The 21,330-nt window shown below is 37.0% G+C and overlaps 1 protein-coding gene across 2 annotated transcripts in view; it reads left to right on the top strand.

Moving 5' to 3' along the window:
* Positions 1-595: 595 nt before the first annotated feature.
* The window catches only part of LOC127808681 (uncharacterized), a 21,395-nt gene continuing 660 nt past the window's right edge, over positions 596-21,330 (top strand). Inside the window, exons 1-9 of one of the 2 annotated variants that reach the window (XM_052347250.1) lie at positions 596-896; positions 999-1,303; positions 1,520-1,658; positions 1,743-1,864; positions 2,029-2,232; positions 2,682-2,741; positions 3,759-3,897; positions 5,138-5,256; positions 19,063-19,221. In XM_052347250.1, the coding sequence (XP_052203210.1) occupies positions 695-896; positions 999-1,303; positions 1,520-1,658; positions 1,743-1,864; positions 2,029-2,232; positions 2,682-2,741; positions 3,759-3,897; positions 5,138-5,256; positions 19,063-19,098 (1,326 nt within the window). In that variant the 5' untranslated portion in view covers positions 596-694 and the 3' untranslated portion in view covers positions 19,099-19,221. Of the gene's footprint in view, positions 897-998; positions 1,304-1,519; positions 1,659-1,742; positions 1,865-2,028; positions 2,233-2,681; positions 2,742-3,758; positions 3,898-5,137; positions 5,257-19,062; positions 19,344-21,330 lie in introns of those variants that run through there. The other variant, XM_052347249.1, reaches the window with a different exon arrangement.

Below are 21,330 nucleotides of genomic sequence, written 5' to 3'. Positions count from 1 at the left end.
TAATATTTTGATAAAAATTTATGCAAAAAGGAGAAATCACTAAAGGTAAATCTTCTTAAATATTAATTTTAGAAATAATTTAAAGTAAATTTAGATAAAATATAATAAAAATAAAAGATAAAGTGAATGGAGGTTTTGAAAGAAAGACTGGAATTCAAAAGGGTTTAAGAAGGATTTTTACGATTTTTTTTTAAAAACTTCTCAAACTATAATAATATAAAAATAAGTTCTAAAAAAAAGTGTTTCACTATCCACTTTATAAGAAAGATAATTCTATTTTATTTTATTTTAAATATTAAAGATATTATTTAATCTTTAAAATTAATTTTTAAACTTGTTAAAATAAATCAAAACACCTCATTAATTATTAATAATCATAAATAAATTAATCGTGTACTCCTTAAATTTTGAATTTTTAGGTCCGATGTCTAAGAATTTTTATTATTCGTTAAATTAATTTGATTTTTTAGAAAAATTCAAGATTAATTTAATAAAATAATAAAAATTAAAAGTGTTTAGACTAAACATATAAAATTTCGGGACTAATTTTTAAAATATTTAAAAACTAATTTATTTTCATCATCCAGTCTCAGTCCTCCTCCCATCCCATCTTCTCAGCCAAACATCTAACTCCCGGTGTTTAAATCTTCTCTTCTTTTTCTGACCCAGTTGCAAGAATCTGTCCGAGCTGTCAATGGCTGTTCTTCTTGGTCCTGCCTTCCGCTGCGTCCTCGGCAGTCTCGGCAACATGGGCTGGGGTTCTTTGAGGCCGTCAATGGCCAAAGCCTTCTTCTCCATCCCCGCCTCTAACAAACTCTGTCGGCCCTTCTCCCCCACCCCCAAGTCCAAAACCCTAATCCCCATAAACCCTAAACCCCACGCTGCCCGTCGTCAAGGTTTTATACCCACTAACTATATATCGATACATACACCTTCTTATATATATATATACATATATATAAACAAATACCCTTGTAATTGTATATTTGTAACTGCAGAAGATAAAATGCTTGTACTTACCAAGGATGAACGAGTGGGATTGGGAAGGAGCGGCGTTGAATCGGAGGAGGTGGTTTCAGCGAGGTCACAGAGCACGATTGCTGCAATCGTCACTTCCTTGGGAGGTCCGCCGGCGGCGGTGGGCATTGTCAGGTTGTCTGGCCCCTCCGCGGTGGCTATCGTCTCGCGCGTGTTCAGTCCTGCCGCCAAGAAGAAGAAGAGAAAGGCCTCTGCTTGGCGGCCCACGAGCCACGTCGTCGAATACGGCGTCATTTCGGACCGCCACGGCAATGTCATCGATGAGGTGCATTTTCTGAATCGGCTGCATCACGCCCAATGTTTCAAACGGAAAATCTTCTGATCTAATCTGGACTTTCTAGAGTTAATTTCTCATTCTTGGGTCCTAGAGGGTTAGGATTTATTTTTTAGGACAGTTTTTTAAGGCACTGAATGCGGTGTTTGTTATGTATTTTGTTACTATTAAATGAGTGATGTTGTTTAGGGCCTTTTCCTTTGTTAGGTATTGGTGGTTCCAATGTTGGCTCCAAGATCATACACGCGGGAAGATGTGGTGGAATTACAGTGTCATGGAAGTGAAGTGTGTTTGCGTCGTGTACTCAGAGTTTGTTTAGAAGCTGGGGCAAGGATGGCGGAACCAGGTTAACTCTTTTTATCTATTATTTATCTATTTATTTATTTTTGATAAAATGGAGCTTGGATCACAATATAATATTCTTGCTTAGGTGAGTTCACCCTCCGTGCATTTCTCAACGGTCGCTTAGACCTCTCCCAAGCTGAAAATGTGGGCAGACTTATTTCGGCGAAGTCCATAGCTGCTGCAGAAGCTGCTTTAACAGGAATTCAGGCATGTCTTATTTTCAGGACTCGAGCTTATGTCCATGTCTTTCAGAAGATTATACTTCTTTTTAGTAACCAAGGATTTCTTGGCATCTGTTATTATTATTACTTTGTTAGGTGTAGCTGGCCTTGCTGTAAAAGAATCTCCAGTAACATATTTTTTAATTACAGGGTGGTTTCTCTTCTTTGGTTAAAAAACTTAGAATGCAGTGCATTGAATTGCTTACTGAAATTGAAGCTCGTTTAGATTTTGATGATGAGATGCCACCGCTGGACTTGAGTGGTATCGTGGAAAAAATACATGCCATGTTGGCTGAGGTTGAGAATGCATTGGAAACTGCTAATTATGACAAGCTCTTGCAATCAGGATTACAGGTATTATCTTAAGTGAGATTACTCATTTGCTTCCTCACCCATGTAGGAGATTAATACTTAATCTTACATTACGTGGGATGACCAAATCCCTGGTTTGCTTATGGACATGCTGTTATATTCTCTCAAAGCTTCCACTCAGTCATTGGGATCCACATCCTTTTGTCATAGTTCTTATGTTTGTAACTGGAGCCTTGCGGAATTTCTGACTGGGCAAATACAGTGGTTATTATGTTTAAGGTTTCTAATATCTGGAGAAGACATTTTCTGCAATGTAGTTCTCTTTCTTCTGCTGGAATGGATTGAGACGATAAATACACGGCACTATCTGAGTGTGAATGGAGTCACTTTTGTGCTTCCTTGGATTCTCTGAAGCCTATCTGTTGCCAAAATGCTCATACCACTGAGTGCATTTTGAACCTTTTCTAATGTTTTATATTTGGTACCTGCAGATAGCAATTGTTGGTCGGCCAAATGTTGGGAAGTCAAGCATCCTTAATGCATGGAGCGAGGTATGTTTCTACAAGTTGCTTCTGGCATCACTTCTTGTACTCTAATTTTTGCCTTAAAGTGTAGCTGTAGGCATTTCACATTTTCATATCTAAACACAATTGGAACTGTCCATTTATGTTTTAACTGCTTAACTTTTTTGATTCTTCACAAATGTTGATCTACTGCTTTGCTTGAGTTTGTGTTCATTCTATATTATGAGGATCTTCTGCCATTATGTTGATAGGATACTGAAAATGGAGAGAAAGACAACTGGAAAATTAAACAAATGAAAAGAAAAGTAGACTTTCGAGAGGTCCACACTCTCCTAATATCCTCACTAAAATATTCCCCCCTTCTACTCTATTTGCTTCTCTATTTATAGGAATCTATTGCCCTCACATGCCCCCCCTCTTTGGTCTTCCCATTCTACCCCTTAACTGAATTTGTTAGTCTGCACATGCACCAATTGGCCTTCTCCTATTTCAATTCCTATTCTGTCCTTATTGCTTAGGTCTTTGGTAGTGGAAATGTGATGGGCTGCCTATCATATGCTCATGTTTACTCACTTCTATAAGCCTTGTGTATCAACCAGTGGCTTTGTGGCAACTTCAACAGGGTTCAAATCAAATCCCATTACCTATAACCAGAGGAAGAGAAACATCTTTACTTATGTATATCTTTTTTATACTGTTTGGCATTCATCACTATAACTTTAGTTTACATATTGTATGATGTTGAATATTGTTTGATACTGATAAATTCTCTGAATAGAAAAATTTTGTATATGATTAGCTCTAGATCTAAATGCCTTTCCTTTTTGATTTGTTTTAAACGTAAAATGCTGCCTCCACAGATTGGGAGTTTGGCTTTGACTCTTAACCTTACAAGCCAATGTAATCACCGTGTTTTGCTTATTATTCTAGTCTGTAGTTCCGTTATGAGTTGCAATTTTTTACCTTTCATTCATTCTTTTTTCTTTTCATAAGCAGCTGAGCTTTACATCTTATTGAGCACCTTATTTTCTTTTTAGCATGCAGAGTGAGAGAGCAATAGTTACAGAAATTGCTGGAACCACACGGGATGTTGTAGAAGCTAGTATCTCATTACGAGGCATTCCTGTCACCCTCCTTGATACAGCAGGTATCAGGGAAACTGATGATGTTGTGGAGAAAATAGGTAGGGCTGTTATCTTTTCCATTTAGCATGTATATAGATTATACTAAGAGGCTGGATGAAACCAAGTCGTACTCTAACAATGTTTAATTTTCTACATGCACTTTTAGAAACTTTATAAGGGTTGTTCCCTGTGCAAAAATCTCCCTGCTTTGTGAGAGTCGTCTTTGTACGCATACTGTCACTTTTCCAATGAGGCTCTTTAAGAAACTTTATATGTCTCTTAAATCTTATCCTAATTATTGGATTTGTTGACTTCCTAAGCAAATTTATTTAGTTTGTTTGGCCTATATCAACTGTGGGGTAGTGCTCTTGGGGTGCCAAAATGTCTGCAGTCTTTCCACCTGATCATGATGAGAAAAATCAGAAATATCTACAATGTGATGGCTTGAAATTCTGTTGGTGATTATGAGTATTCCTGATATGGTATTGTCAACTTATTATTCAAAATACTGTAAAACAAAATGGACTTGGGCAATTTCTTAGGACAGCCAAAATGTCTCAAATTTTTTATTAATTTTTCTGTTTTCCTTTGTTTTTTTTTTTTTTCAATCATTTAAAAAATAACTTTTGGGATGCTAATGTCAAGCTTTATATTTAGTTGAAGCAATTTGGAGTACATTTGAGGATATGTCTGACATGATGATTTGTATTTTATTTAATTATCAGAATATTGATTACTGTAAAGTTAGTTGAGGAACTGTGGGTCAGAGCAAGTCTGTAAGATGACTTAAACAAGTCAGTAAGAGAGATGATGAACAGCTTCTTGAGCAAGTCTGGTGTTTTTGGTATAGTTTGTATAATCATAACTGTGAGCCACTAGAGGTCAGTGTCTGCAATTTTTTGTTTATTGTGTTTGTGAAGAAGGCCAATAGAGTTTTCTATGAGGGGAGTAACTGGAATGGAATAAGGCTTTAGCAAAAAGAGTTGGAGGAAGACCAAGAAAAATCTTGATGGAGACTTTTAGGTATGATATGGGTTTTAAGAGCCTTAGAGAAGATATCACCATGGATAGAAATGATTGGCAAGCTAGAACTATTGTAGCCGACCCACCTAGTGGAATTAAGGCTTGATATGATATTGTTGTTGTTGTCTTTGTGAAGTTTAGCTTTGCAACCAATAAGTTATGCATGTGGTACCTTACTGCTAAGGTTTTATCATGCCTCTTTACTTCTTCCTTTTCTTTTTCCCACTGCACAGAAGATGTTGAATTCCACAATATGCTGTTCTATCTTGTTAACAGGTGTGGAAAGATCTGAAGCAGTTGCTATGGGTGCTGATGTCATCCTCTTTACTGTAAGTGCTCCTGATGGGTGGACTATTGAAGATGCTAGACTTCTCGATAAGATTCAGTCCACTAAGGTCCTACAACCTAACTAATTCTCTTCTTTCTCTTAAACTATTCTGTTTAGATGAATCAATATGAGCTCATACCTGAAATTATGTTGCTTCCTTCTGCCCCCTTTTTGTTTATCTAGAACTTTTATTATACCATACCTTTTTTAGTTTGGATGACCAAAATTGAAGCCTCCAAAGACATCCTTTGTTCTAATTTATTATTTACTTCTTCTATAAGTAGTAACAGTGTACAAAAGGAACTTTGAATAAAGGGTGAACCTTTTGCAGGGGAGGCACATTGATGAGTGTCAAAGAAAGAAACTAATTATACAAAGAAATCATCCATGAAAAGGGGAAGGAAATGGAGTCTAATGATAAAGTGTCCTCCATAATTCACAATTGTTCCCCTAACTTTAAAACAAGATCTTGTATGCCCTCAAAAGTCTATTACTTCTCTTTAAGGGCGGAAAATAGGTACACGACCCATTGACACAACTTGAAAATGACAGGGAATTAGTCAGTTTGGGTTTGCCTTGAATGAGATTGCCTCAAAATCAGGTGAACCTGAAGTTGACACAGAACTAACCATGTCACAGTTGGGTCTGACCCGTTTAACTTGAAAACGACACGATTATAATTAAGTGGTTAACCATTTCATGTGTGACCCATGTAACCTGCTTAACCCGAAATGGCCCGTATAACTAATATAACTTGTTTTAAAATTATATAATAATTAAAAAATATAAATTAATTTTAGAGTATAAAATATGTTAATTATTTTTATGCATGAAAAGGGGTAGGAAATGGAGTCTAATGATAAAGCGTCCTCCATAATTCACAAAAAAGGGAAATTAGAATTATTCCCCTAAATTTAAAAACAAGATTCTGTATGCCCTAAAAAGCCTATTATTTCACTTTAAGTCCGAAGTTGTTTTTATATTAGATTTATAGTTTTTTTAATGTACTTAATTAGACAAATTGTTGGATTATATTAAATGTCAATAGGTTTTAATTTTTTGAGTAATGACTCAATGGCTTATTTAGGTCAGATCATTTAATATTGTGATTCATTTTATTAAACATATTATACAGGTTGTCTTGTGAATTCATGTTCATATGATCTATTAGTTAAATGGGTTATTTTGTCAGGTTGCTTGTGTAATATATGGGTTGTGTTCGGGTTTAAGTATTTGATGCATTTAATTAATCGTGTTATGTTTTGGTTGTGTCCTGTATGTTGGTATACTCAACCCATTAGCACAAATTGCCACCCCTAGATTGTGCCAAATATATCCCCTCTCCCCTTGTCACCCAAAAGTTTAATATCAGCAAATAACCTCAATTCTAACCTGCACCTACCAAATTCTGCCTTATTTCACTTTGTTCAAATCCTTAGTTAGAAGGTAATGCAGAGCACAGGTCTAAGGTGGTCTGTGAATGTAAATGAACAGGAGTTGAAAGGAAAACAAGGATAAACCCAATGAACCTTGAAGGGAAACAAAACCAATCAGAAGGATGGATTTTTCTTGATCAAAATACCCCTTCTAGAAAATATATTGTAGAAAAAATTACATTCTCGAGAAGCATTAAATGCTTGAACACTACCTAAGATTGATTAATAGGATTTCACTTATTGACCATCACTAGGACTAAGTATTTAAGAATATGGTTATATAATATAGACCACATTTTAACACCTAGGAAGTGACTCCTCTTGAACACTACCTTGGAAAGATTCATTTAAGCAGTGTTCAAAAATGCGTTAGGCGCTAGTCGGGCGCCAGGCTGGGGCCTAGCGCCTAGGCGGCGACTAGGAAAAATGATTTTTTTTTTTTTTTTCTAAAAACCTTTTGATGTAATTTGATATTATTTTCAGGTAAATCAAAGTTGAAAAGACAAGTGAAATAATGGAATTAAGACTCAGAAAATAAACTATTATATTAGTTATAAGTTCAAGAAGGTAGAAGTAGCAATAATACAACATAAACCATATCCGAAGAATCTAAGTCTAATTATCTAATTGGTCTTCTTCCTCTCCATATTCTTCCAATACACGATCTTCATCAGACTCAAAATCAAATTCATTGATTTCTTGCTCATCTTCTTCTTCTGATTGAAAATCATCTTCATGAAGCTCTCATCTCCTAGAACTTCTTCGAGCTTGAAGCATCTCGTCTGCTCCCGATGCTTCACCAACCACTTCCCAAGTGAGCCCGGTACCAGGCTCAACTTCTTCATCATCTTCTCCATCAACGATCCATCCTTGTGCATTACTAGCATTATTAGCAAGTAGCACATCAACATTCCTTTCCTTCTCCCTTTTGTGCTTGTTCATCAATTTCGCATTAAATTGAACATAGACTAGATTGTTCAATCAATTCACGTCTAGTCTATTTCTTTTCTTCGTATGTATCTACATAAATAAAATAAAAGCAATATCAATATAAATGATAAATGATTAAGGATAACTAATTGATAGTAAATAAATATAATTCATATATACACTAACCCCTTCAAAAGTGCTCCAATTTCTTTCACAACCGGATGAACTAGTGGTTAACGAGAGAATCTTTCTCGCCATTCATTGCAAGTTTGGAGTTTGATTTCCATAAGTCATCCACCATGTAACTACATAGGTCAAACCAGTATAAAGTAAACAAATTTAATTTATACACTAATACACAATAGAAAAGATTAAAAGAATTTTATACCTGGATTATAATTGTCCTCATTTTTCGCACACCCTTGAGTTGCCCACGATTTTCCAAAAGCTCCATCTTTACGAGTATACTTTGGCAACTCAACATTTATAACATGGCCTTGCAATTCACCATCATAATGATAAAACATCTCCACACAGTTAAAAAGCCCATCCATCACTTCATTATCAAGTTGTATATCCATATCTTTGAAAAAGTAGTAGAGATTCAAAAGGTAAGCTGCAAAATGTAGTGGACTATCTAGCCTATCTTTTACCCTTGCTTCAATAATCTCCATAATAGGCTTATAGTTCTTTTCAAGATTATTTAAGGCCTCCTTAATATCTTCCTTTGCTTGCTTAATCTCTCCACATAAAAAGCCCATAGAAGGCTTTCTATCCGCATCAACAATTCGAAGCACCTTCACCAAAGGTGCAAAAACTTTAAGGCATATAGTCACACCATTCCAAAAAGCAATGCTCATCACAGTAGCATAGGCTGCTTTCCCTTTAACAATCTTTGACCATTTGCACTCCTCCCATTCAAAGCTGGTAAACATTGCCCTCAGTTGGGCCTTTTTCTCCATTAAACTCTGTAAAGTCAAGAAAGTAGAAGCGAATCTAGTGACTCTTGGTCTCACTATATCCCTCTTCTTCGTAAATGACCTCATTAAGGACAAGGTCTTATGGTGTGCATAAATGAAGATTGTGAAACTCTTGGCCTGATCAATGACTTTCTTATACTTCGGCAGTTTTCCAATACTTTCAAGCATCAAATTGATGGTGTGAGTAGCACATGAGGTCCAAAAGATATTTGGCCTCTTCACCTTCAATAATTTTGCCGCTCCCATATTATTGGTAGCATTGTCGGTTACTACTTGGATGACGTTTTGTGGCCCAACTTGCTCAATGCATTTATCCACGTACTCAAAGATAAGTTCACTTGTATGTGCTTCATCTGAAGACTCTCTAGAAGAAAGGAAAGCAGTACCTGCATTAGAATTAACACATAGGTTCATGATGCTCCTCCTTTTTCTATCTGTCCAAGCATCTGTCATAATGGAGCACCCAGTTCGTGCCCACTCTTCTTCATGCTTCTTCAATAACTCTTTTATTCTGTCAGCTTCCCCCTTTAATAGTGGTTCCTTCAATTGGTATTGACTGGGAGGTTTGAATCCCGGTCCAAATTGACCAACCGCCTCAAAAAACAATTTGAAGCTATCATTGTCAATCGCATTGAAAGGTATACCAGCTTCATACACCCATCTAGCACAATATTCACGAACAGACTGTGTTCTCTCTTTAAATAGTGCTTCACTAATAGTTTGTTGCCTTTGGGTCATTCTCGCACTCAAACAAGTTTAAGGACTGATGGAGCTTGCAAACTTATCCATAGGGGCCAAGAGTACGGGACGTTTTTCTTCTACCTAACTCTTGCAATTCATCTTCATCATCCCCTTCCACTCTTTCGGAGATATTAACAGTTGATCTCATCAAATCTTCCTCCTTCTTCTTATTTTTCCTCTTATTCTTTGCCTCGACAATAGCATTCTTACATTTGGCTTGATCAGTTGGAGAAGATTTTGGACATGCAAAAACATTTCCAGAAATGTGGTCAATGTGTTCTTTTACTCTGTAAACACCTCCAGACATAATTTTACCACACAACTTACATTTAATTTTATCCATATTTTTCGGATCAATTAACATTCCATACTCCCATCCGATATCATTTGACTTCCTTTTAAGAATTGAGGAGGCCTCAGACGATGCTCCTGTACTTCCAGTCCTATCCGAATCATTCATTTCACTTCCTGTTTTTCCCTGAGTATTGAATAAATCCACGAGGATGTCGCACATAGAATTAAGGCAGGTTGGCTAAAATGGAGAAATGCATCGGGGGTGTTATGTGATGGTAAAATCCCATTAAAATTGGAAGGAAAATTTTATAGGACAGCTATAAGACCAGTCTTGCTGTATGGCTCAGAATGTTGGGCAGTCAAATACCAGCATGAGCAAAAGACGAGTGTAGCGGAGATGAGGATGTTAAGATGGATGTGCGGATATACAAGAAAGGATAAAATTAGAAATGAAGTTATTTGTAATAAGGTAGGAGTAGTGCCAATCGAGGAGAAGATGAGAGAGACTAGACTAAGATGGTTTGGTCATGTGAGAAGGAGACTAAGAGACGCTCCTGTGAGGAGAGTTGATGAAATGGAACAATTAGTCACAAAAAGAGGTAGAGGTAGACCCAAGAAGACTTTGGGAGAGACATTAAAATTTGATATGAAATATATGGATCTAAACGAGGATATGACAAAAGACAGAAAGACATGGAAGTCTAGAATTCATGTAGCCGACCCCACATAGTGGGATAAAAGCTGGATATGTTGTTGTTGTATTGAATAATTTCAATAATATACATTAAAATTTAATTAAAACTCATCTAATGAAATGAAATCAATAGCTGCTGCTTGAAGCAGCAAGCTGACGCAGCAAGCTTGCTGCTTGAAGCAGCAAGCTTGCGTATTGCTTGTTGTTGCTGCTTGCTGCTTGTTGAAGCAGCAAGCAAGCAATACGCAAGCGAGCCACGAGCAGCTTTGCGTTGCTGCTTGCTGCTGAGTTGTTGTAGAAAGGCAAGCTTGTGTTGGCGGAGGAAGATGGATGGTTGGATACATACCGCAGCAAGACGCGAACGGCGACGAGAGAGAATGACCAACATGCAACAGGTGAGGTCAGCAGCAATGAGAGAGCAAGACTAAGAGAAGAGATCAATGGCGGTGGCGAACAACCAAGAGGAGATCGAAGGCGAGAGAGAGAGAGGAGCCGCGATGAACACAACCAGAGAGAGAAAGGGAAAGGGGATCGGGAAATAGAGAAAGGGAGGGGGAAAAAAGGTCGGCCCAAGACGCGCACGACCTAGGTGGCCCAGTTCGTGAGCGACCCAGGCGGCTGCCCAGGCGGTTAGGCGCCGCCTGGTCTGCCTAGGTGGCGCCGCGGCTCGATTAGTCGGCCATGGCGCATAGGGCTACCGAGTAGCCCTAAATTGCTGCGGTCGGTTGCCGCTCAGCGCCTAGGCGGTCGCCTAGGCCGAATTTTCGAACACTGCATTTAAGGAAATGAGAGTTTTAGCATTCTTCTCCCTTAAGTTCCCTTGAAAGTGTAAACTTTGAGAACTAAAGGTAATCTTTGAGGTGACTCCATCTAGATGGTGAGCTTGTTTATCAAAATTCAAGATAGGTTTAGGAGACCACTCAAGTTCAAAACACCTTCGAACAATCCCAAGTAGCATTTCATTGACATAATGAGCATAATACCTGTAGGAAGTGGGAGACAAATGATCCCACAAATTGTGGGATCTAATGGGGGACAAAGGATCCACAAATTATGAGATCTAATGGGGGATAAAGGATCAATGATCTAAAATGCGGCCAATGCAGTCGCCACGATTAAGCCCTAGTCGGCACCCCTAGGCGTCAGGCTTGATCGATTGGGTTCAATCGATGCCTAAGCGACCCAAGCGGCGCCTAGCTGCCTGGGCCGCCACTTGGGTCGGGCTCGGCCTGGGCTGCCTAGGTCGCCTGCGGCCTGGGCCGATTATCTCTCTCTCGTCTTTACTCTCTCAGTCTCTCACTGCTTTCGCCTTCTCTGTTGCTTTCCCGTTCACTCTCTCTCGTTGGACCGATCTCGTCGTTTTTGTCTCTCTCGTCGTCGATCGAGTTGTTCTCTCCCGTCGGTCCTTGCTCCTTGTTGAGGCTTGCTGCTTGCTATAGTGGCAAGGAGGAAGTCCTTGCTCGTTGTTGCTTGTAGCAAGCAACAAGCCAAATTCCTACTTGGCAAGTAGCAAGTTACAATACTCAGGGAAAAAAAAAAAAAGAAGAAAAAAAAATATTGTTCAATACTCAGCAAGCAACAAGTTGCAACAAATTGCTGTTAATCTTTCTTAATTGTATATTTTAATTCAATGTCAATTACTCAAATACTTGGGAAAAAAAGAAAAAAAAATCAAATGATGTCGGATGGGATTGGGATTTGGGAGTACGGGGACATCGTCTGAGACCTCATTAGTTCTTAAAAGGAAGTCAAATGCTAAGAAACAAAATGACATATTTGAAAATAACATCAAAATGTTAAAAAAAAAAAAAAAATTCCTAGGTGTTGCCTAGGCACTAAGCTCCCATCTAGCGCCCGACTAACGTTTAACGCATTTTAGAACACTGCCACAAATTATGAGACGCACAAATTATGGGTTGTGTTTTTCTTCTTTTTGGTTTGAATGAGGGTTAGTGATGTTGTTGTGCATATAAGATGTATAGGTTGATTAGGTTTGGGAGTGAAGATATCATTGTATTCCATATTGTTTTGTTTGGTTATATGGTATCAGAGCCATCCGCAGCCGCCGCCAATCTTCCATTACTCTAGTTGACGAGTTAGTTGCTGCCGTCAAGCGCTTGGAATGGAGAAGAAGGTTCTCTTGCTTCCATTGTCGTCGATAATCGTCAAGCGCTGCCGCCCCTCCTAGTCGCACCGTTGCGCCTGCCTTCTGCCATTAGCCTTTTCGGGCATCGTTTGCTCCTGCCACCATCGCCATCGTTGTTGCCGACTTAGGATCGATCAACCCTTGAAGTCCAGCCACCATTGCTGCCGCCACACGCCGCCATCAGATCGAACAGCCTAGACTATTTGTTGCTCTAATCTCTCTCCGATACTCCAATCACGTCGTCGTCGCCACCGTTGGACTCATCTCTCTCAGATCATCCAGATCCCAGTGGTTTCGTCGCCATCCGCCGTCGTCTGGCACCACCGGTTGCCGCTCGCCTTCAACCTCGTCAGTGCTCTAGTGAGCCTCTATTGTTGCTCACTGCCCTTCCATCCCGATCCTCTTCTTCGTTTTTCGTGGAAGCCTATCAGCCCGTTAGTCTCAGATCTAAACTGCACAGTCTCAGATTTGGTTTGCAGCAACCCTCTAATTTCTGAACAGTAGACCATCTCCACCAACTTGAATACCAATGACCACCATTACCGATAAAATGACCAAATCCACTTCATCCATAGCGGAATCGACCAGTATCCCGACTGTCTCCAACCCCCATTTATCCTTAGTACCTAGTCATTCTAAAAACCCCTCAATACAAATCACCTCTCATAAATTAAATGAGAGCAATTTTAGAGAGTGGTATCAATTAGTGTTGCTTGTGATCAAGGGAAGAGGAAATAAAATATGGGATATTTAATAGGAGCAACGACAACACCTCCATTAGATTCTGTCGCTTATAATGTATGGGAAGCAGAAAACTCAATTGTGATGGCATGGTCGATAAACTTGATGGAGCAAAAGATTGGGTGCTTGTATATGTTCTACCAAATAACAAAAGAAGTGTGGGATGCAGTGAAAGAGATGTACTCAAACCTTGAGGATATATCTCAAAGTTTTGAAGTTCACTCTAAAATTTGAAACACTCGACAAGGTACATCATTTGTTACCGAGTAATTTAATACGTTTTCTGAACTGTGGCAACAGATCGATTTGTTTCACAATGTTGAGTGGAACTGTCCGGATGATGGAGTCTTGTACAATAAGATGGTAGAAAAAGATCGAATATTCGATTTCTTACAAGGTCTGAATTAAGACCTTGATGACGTTTGAGGACAAATACTTGGCACAAAGCCTCTACCAAAACTAAAGGAAGTGTTTGCTGAAGTTCGACGTGAAGAAAGGAGGAGGAAAGTGATGACATCTCTAGTATAGACCTCATCCATTGTGATAGCAGTCTAGGGATTTGCTTTAGTAGCAAATTGAAATGAATGATACAATTCAAAAAGAACTTTTGGAAAGGACAAACGATTGTGGTGTGAGCATTGTAAGAAGGCCAACCATACCAAAGATATGTGTTGGGATATTCATGGCAAGCACCCACATCGGAAGCCACGAAGCCAAAGGAAAAAGAATGCCTATGTGGCTTAGATAACAACTGGTGCAGCCTCTCAACCATTTACAACAGAGCAAATGGAAATTTTTCGAAAACTAATGACTTCCTCACCAGTTATAGATGCCTCCAAAATTGTCCCATCAATCTCTACTAGCTCTGCAGTATTTACTTACATCACGTAAATGTATTTTTTTCTTATTGTCATGTAAAGACTCATGTGATCCTTGGATAGTGGACACAAGTGCTTATGACCATATGACAAGTTCCAATATAGGATTCAGTAACTATCAACCATATAAGAAAAATGTTGGTATTACTGTAGCAGATGGGTCCATGTGCACAGCAATAGGGAGAAGAGATATGAAACTCAATGGGTTGAAATTGAATTCAGTTCTTTATGTTCCTAGTCTGTAGTGCAATTTATGAAAGTGAGTAAATTAACTAAAGATTTGAACCGTTCAATAACATTTTTCCATTATTGTTGTAAATTTCAAGATTTAGCATCGGAGAGTACGATTGGGAATGCTAATGAGTGAAATAGTCTCTATTACTTGTCAGGTGTTAGTTCTCCTTCAAGTTCAAAGTTACCTACTGTTTTTTCCCCAGTTTTTAATTCCAATGTTCTGTTGTGGCATCATAGATTAGGTCACCCGAGTTTCTCTTATTTAAAGCATCTGTACCATCATTTGTTCATTAATAAAGATCCTTCATCATTTTAGTGTGATTATTGTACTCTTGCCAAACAAACTTGTGCATTTTATCCACCTCACATATACAAACCTTTTACTCCATTCCATTTAATTCATAGTGATGTGTGGGGACCATCACAGAGTGTTAAATTTAACTGGGGAACGATGGTTTGTTATCTTTATTGATAATCATACCTGGGTATATTGGGTTTCCTTGATGAGAGAAAAATCTGAAGTGACTACAATATTTAAACGATTCCACAAGCTTGTTAAAAATGTTTTCTATTCATCTATTCATATTCTTTGAACGGATAATAGTAGAGAGTATTTCTCCCATGAACTAAATGAATATCTCCAAGAATATGGAATACTTCATCATCATAGTTTATGTGTGTATACTCCTCAACAAAATGGGGTTGCTGAGACAAAAAATCATCACCTATTGGAAGTTGCTCGATCCATCATGTTTACTAGTCATGTCTCACACTCCTTTTAGGGTGAAACAATTCTTACATTAACATTTCTTATCAATCGTGTTCCCTCCAAAATCCTTCAATACCAAACATCCCTTAGTGCATTGTTATCTGTCTTTCCTTCCTCTTGGGTTCATAATTCTCTTAAACTTCATGTGTTTGGGTGTGTGATATTTGTCCATAATGTTTAACCCAACCGGGGCAAGTTTGATCCTAAAGCTCTCAAATGTGTCTTTCTTGGTTACTCCTCCACACAAAAGGTTTATAAGTGCTATCATCATTCTACAAAGCAATTCCTGATCTCGTGTGATGTTTTCTTTGTCGAAGATCAAACCTTCTACCCCTAAGTTTCTCTCCAGGGGTAGAATAATACTCAAGGAGACAAACATTGGGAGCCCAATTTCTTCAAGCCCTTTCCTTTGATCTCCTATCTTTTCCTTCCCAATCTGATTCTGAGTGCAAAAACGGTAGTGATGTAGGTCAAGTGGGAGAATCTAACACTATAGATCCAAAACCAATTTCGATTTACCCTAGGAGACCACAAACTCTAGTGCAAACTCAAGAGTATGAACCGATGACAAATCCCATTACTACGAATAATCAAGAAGAGGATGAGAAAAATGAGCCATGCTGTGAGGAAGAAGAACCTATCAATAACATTGATTTTCCGATTGCCATAAGGAAGGGGGTAAGGTTTTGCATGAGAAATTCCAAGTATCCTATGTCAAATTATGTTGGATATACTACGGGTCTCTTCTCTTTGTTATTTTCAACCTGTTTTGAGTTTTCAATTTTTTAAAATACTAAAAATGCTTTCTCTTGTTTGTTTTCAAAAACGTATTTATGAAAACAAGAAAAAAATTTGTAAAGAAAACTCAAAACAACATTTTGTTGTTTTAAGTGTTTTCAATCAAAACTAATTAAAAACACCCCAAATATTGAAAACGCGGAAAACACAGCCCCCCCTTCCCCCAGCCGCACCCGCACCTGCATAGACCCACATCTCTCTCCTATCTTCTCTCCATTCTCCTATCCTCTTCTGGTCATCGACCGCGCCCCCCACCGCCATCGCGACTAGTGTCGTCGACCGCACCCCCCACAGCCATCGCGACTACCGCCGTCGATTGCCCCCCCCGCCCCCCCAAACCGCCACTGCGACCAATTTCGTCGACCTGCCCCCACTGCCACTGTAACCACCATCATCGACCATGCCCCCCATAGCCACCACGTCCCCTCGCCGTCGATCACACCCCCCACCGTGACCGCGACCACCGTCGTCGATCGCCCCCCGGTTGGTTGTTGGTTTTGTCTATTTTCTCCGCTTTTCTCTTGCTAGATCTAAGGAGATTTGGCCGTTAAATCTTGTTGATTTTTGGGTGTGTTGGTTGATGGGCCCTTGGGGGTCAGGTGATTGCCTTTGATTGGCAGTGGTCGCTGTCGATGGAGTTGGCGCTGAAGAAGATGCAGGCGCTAGAGAAGAAGAAAAAAAGAAAAGGAAAAAAAAAGGAAAAGAAAGAAAAGAAAAGAAAAAGAAAAGGGAAACAAATAATAGAAGAAGAAAAGAGAATTAAAAAATTTATTATTAAATTTTGAAAATAAAATTGTATATTTATTTAGAATTTAAAAAATATAGTATATTTATATTATAATTAAAAATATAAGATAATATGTTATATTATTAAGTGTATAATTTAATATAAATTATTATTAAGATGTATGTAAGTAGTTTATTAATTAAATTTATTGTTTTATTTTAATAATAAAATTTTATTAAAAAGAATTAATTTTATTATTTAATAAATATATTTATTAAATTAAATAAAATATTATAATAACAAAAAAGAAACAATTTTTCAAAATTTAAAAGTATACGTGTTTTTTAGTTTTCTGTTTTAAGAAATAATTTTTCAGAATGATAAAAAGAACATGTTTTTAAAAATTTCAAAAATAAACATTTAAAACACAAAACTGAAAATGAATTTAATTCTCAAAACTCAAAATTGAAACACGAAGGGAACACCACCTAAGTTATTAGGAAATTTCAAAACCTTTGTTGTAAAGATTGATGAGATTCATGTTCTTGGAAATGTTCATGAGGCACTTCAAGATTCAAATTAGAAGAAAGCTGTGCTAGAATAGATGAAGGCATTGAATGATAATGAAACTTGGGAGAGATGGTGAAGTTGCTAGAAGGGAAGAAAATAGTTGGTAGTAAATGAATCTTCTCAGTGAAGTATAAACTAGATGGAACTGTAGAACGGTATAAGGCAAGGTTAGTAACACAAGGTTTTACTCAAATTTATAGGATTGATTCTGAAAAAACCTTTGTACTAGTCGCCAAGCTTAACTCAATCAAACTTCTTTTGACTATTACTACTAATTTAGATTGGAGACTACACCAGCTTGATCATAAGAATGCTTTTCTCAATGGCACATTAGAGGAGGAGATATATATATGAGAGTTCTTCCTAGATTTGAAGAAAATGGAGATCCAGACAAGGTATGTAAGCTAAAAAAGGCCTTTTATGGTTTGAAACAATCATATCGAGCTTGGTTTACATGGTTTAACACTGTTATGAAAGATTTTGGATTCAACCAAGGCCAAGCTGATCACACCTTGTTTGTGAAGAAGAATAAGTTAGGAAAACAAGCAATACTCATTGTATATGTTGATAATATGGTTATCATAGGTGGTGATGAAATGGAGATTGGAAATCTCAAAAAGAGACTTAAAGCTAAATTCATGGTAAAAGATCTTGGGGAACTTAGATACTTTCTCGGAATGGAGGTTGCAAGAAGTCACAAAGGGATTTTCATTTCACAAAGAAAGTACACACTTGACTTACTTAAGGAGACAAGAAAATTTGGGTGTAAATTTTCTAGTCTGCTATTGGAACGTAATTGGAAACACAAGGTTTCATATAGTGATCCTCCATTGAATAAAGAAAGCTATCAACATTTGGTAGGAAAATTCATCTACCTTTCACTCACAAGACTAGATATTGCCTTTAGTGTGAGCGTGGTAAGATAGTTTATGCATGCTCCTACAAAAAGGCACATGGAGGCAACAAACCAAATTCTGAGGTATTTAAAGGGAAGTTTTGGCAAAGGGTTATTGTTTAAAAAGACTGGAGTCAGGGACGACGTTGGTTTTTCAAATGTAGACTGGGCATGAACTGTTGATGATAGCAGGTCAATAACTAGGTATTGCACAAAAGTGTTGGGTAATCTAGTGACATGAAGAAGCAAAAAAATAGTTTGAAGTTGCCTGAAGCAGTGTAGGAACAGAGTATAGGGCTATAGCTCAAGGAACGTGTAAACTCATTTGGATACAGAGATTGATAGCAGATTTAAACATGCTAGTAACAGGGCCTATGAAGTTGTTTAGTGACAACAAATCAGCTATCAGTGTAATCCATAATCCGGTTCAACATGATCAAATGAAACATGTAAGGATTGACAAAAATTTCATCAAGACTGAGATTAAGAATGTGATCATTGCCTTGTCTTACATTCCTACCAAGTCCCAAGAAGCTAATGTTCTAACTAAAGTTTTTCAAAAATTAAGTTTCGATATTTTTATTAGCAAGTTGGGAATGACTGACAACTATTCTTCAGTTTGAGGGGGAGTGTAGGAAGTGGGAGACAAATGATTCCACAAATTATGGTATCTAATGGGGGAACAAAGGATCCACAAATTATGAGATCCACAAATTATGGGTTGTGTTTTTCTTCTTTTTGGTTTGAATAATGAGAGGGTTAGTGATGTTGTTGTATATATAAGATGTATAGGTTGATTAGGTTTGGGGAGTGAAAATATCATTGTATTCCATATTGTTTTGTTTGGTTATAATACCTTTTCTTATGCTATTAATAACTTCAATTTAATGTTGCAAAAAAAAATCTAATTTGTTATTTTAATAGCATGTTATTGTGGATTGTGATTTCTCGAGAAATTATACTTGTTTAATTTTTAAAGTCTACGCTACCATGCTATCTTCTGATCTTGAATTATGAATGTTACTGTATTCTGTTTTCAGCTTATTTCTCAAGCCTATCAAATAGGAAAGTCGTGACTATTTCTATCCACATACAGGGTTCAATAGGGTCTTTAGCACCGGTGATCCTTGTAATCAACAAACTAGACTGTGTTCCATCTGGACTTTCAGAGTGGACTGTTACCCATGAAAGCACTTTCTATAAGGTCATTTTGACTTCTGCTGTTTCTGGAGAAGGAATACCAGATCTGGAGGCTGCAATATTAGAGCTTGTGGGTCTTAATAGCATTCCTTCTGGTGGATGTAAATGGACTGTGAACCAGGTAAACATTATCTTATTGTGAACTTGGCACCTTTAAGTTCCCTCCTTCAACTGCTTCTTTTTTGTTTATCTTTTCTCAGTTGTGGTAGAGAGAGTACTTTGTCAGAAATTGAATCGTCGAGATGTTGTCTTGCTGAATAAATCAGTCCAAATATGAGCAGACTTTCTGCTGAAGTACCCTTTCATTTGTACGCTCTAGTTGATGGCTTTTCTGGAAGTCCTCAACCCATTGTTGGTCTTAAGTCTTCTAACCAGGTGTTATGCTCATAGATACAAATAACTTATAAGAGAAATTGTGGGACTTTATATCTAGTCCTTATTCCACCCTTGACTCTGTGAAAAGAGAGTTCAATTCTCGAAGCTCGGAATGATTTCTTCTCTCAAGGTGTGTTGGGATATTTGCTCCCTTCGGTTGCGATTGGTTCATTTCAAATTGACATTTGAAATGATATTATTTGAGATTTAAGTGTTTGGGATAACTGTTATGCATAGAATTTCAAGTTCAATCTTTCTAATATATATACGTATATACATTTGGATTTTACATATGTATATGTATGATATATAATACATATAGATAAATATATATACAACACGTTTGGATATACATATACGTACTTATGTAAATATATATACACATATATAATATATGTACTATTTACATATTACATACATTTACAAGTACATATAAATACATGTATTTATATGTACTTGTAAATGTATGTACATATATAAATATATATGTATACAAGCATACATGTATTTGTCTGTACATATGTATGAATATTACATGTATATGTATATGCATACATACACACATATACTATATATGTATATAAGTATGTATACATATGCATGTGTAAATATTTTAATACATATACATATATAAGTATTTGTTATTAATGGATGAGAATAAAATATTTTATAGTTAATGTGTAATTAAATATTTTAGTCCAAAATGACACCCCTTGTGGAGTCATTTGAAATCCTATTATTTTTTAAGTCCAACTCCAAATCCAAATTGTAGCCAAATATTGGATTTGGGATTTCAAATCCCAAATTCTAAATGATGGGGTCAAATGACCCCATCGAAATTCAGCCTTAAGGAATTCTCATTTATTGCTGTTCTTTATCTCCTCTTTCATGTTGTTTAGTTAAAGCTTATCCAAATTAAAATGATCTCAAAAAATCAAATATTAGATTGGGGTTATCTGCTTCTAAAGAGTTTTGATATGGAACAGCCAGAAATTTATGAAAGATTGAAGAAGAAAGAGAAGAAGAAGCAGCTTGAGAGAGAGAGAGAGGGAAGGGGGTGGGGGGGGGGGGGTGGGGAGAGAGTAATTAGGAGAAGAAATCAATAGCTATATATTCAATAATCAAAAGCAGTAATTTAGCAAAATCCAATTCTTACTATAATATAATTATGATTTCTATCCTAACCATAGTAAAAGAGAATACCTAACTGGAAGATAACAATTTAAAATATAATCAAAATGACTCTAAAATCTAAATAAAAGATAATATAAAACAAGATAAATAAAATAAATTGACAGTGTACATGATCTTTATAAAATAAAATCTAATCAGATTTCATCCGGAAAAGTTACAATTTTAGTTTGTACAATTTGTGATGTACATGATCTTTATACCCTTGATGGTGTTTATTGACAGTGTTTGCCCCTTCTTGCTTTGTTCTTTTCTTTTGTTATTACACCAATGCTAATGATTTTGTTCTTTTATTTTTAGTTTTCATTGTAGCCAAATTGGCAAGAAGATGGAGTTAATATTTGATAAGCTTGATTGGCAGTACATAAAATTGTATTCTTTAGCTTTGCCATTGTTGGGATGATGGAATGGCTGGTTCCTTGTTACCAAGGAAATTGTACCATTCTGAAACAGCACCCTACTTTCCAGCATAGTCAGTTATTTGCCTGTTCTCCCATTTTGGATCTTTAACCGTTCAATTCTATTTGGATTGCGTTGCGTGG

This window comes from Diospyros lotus, chromosome 8 (assembly GCF_014633365.1).
Source record: "Diospyros lotus cultivar Yz01 chromosome 8, ASM1463336v1, whole genome shotgun sequence".
NCBI lineage: Eukaryota > Viridiplantae > Streptophyta > Magnoliopsida > Ericales > Ebenaceae > Diospyros > Diospyros lotus.
The sequence above is the reverse complement of the archived record's forward strand: the minus strand, read 5'-3'. Positions and strand labels throughout refer to the sequence as shown.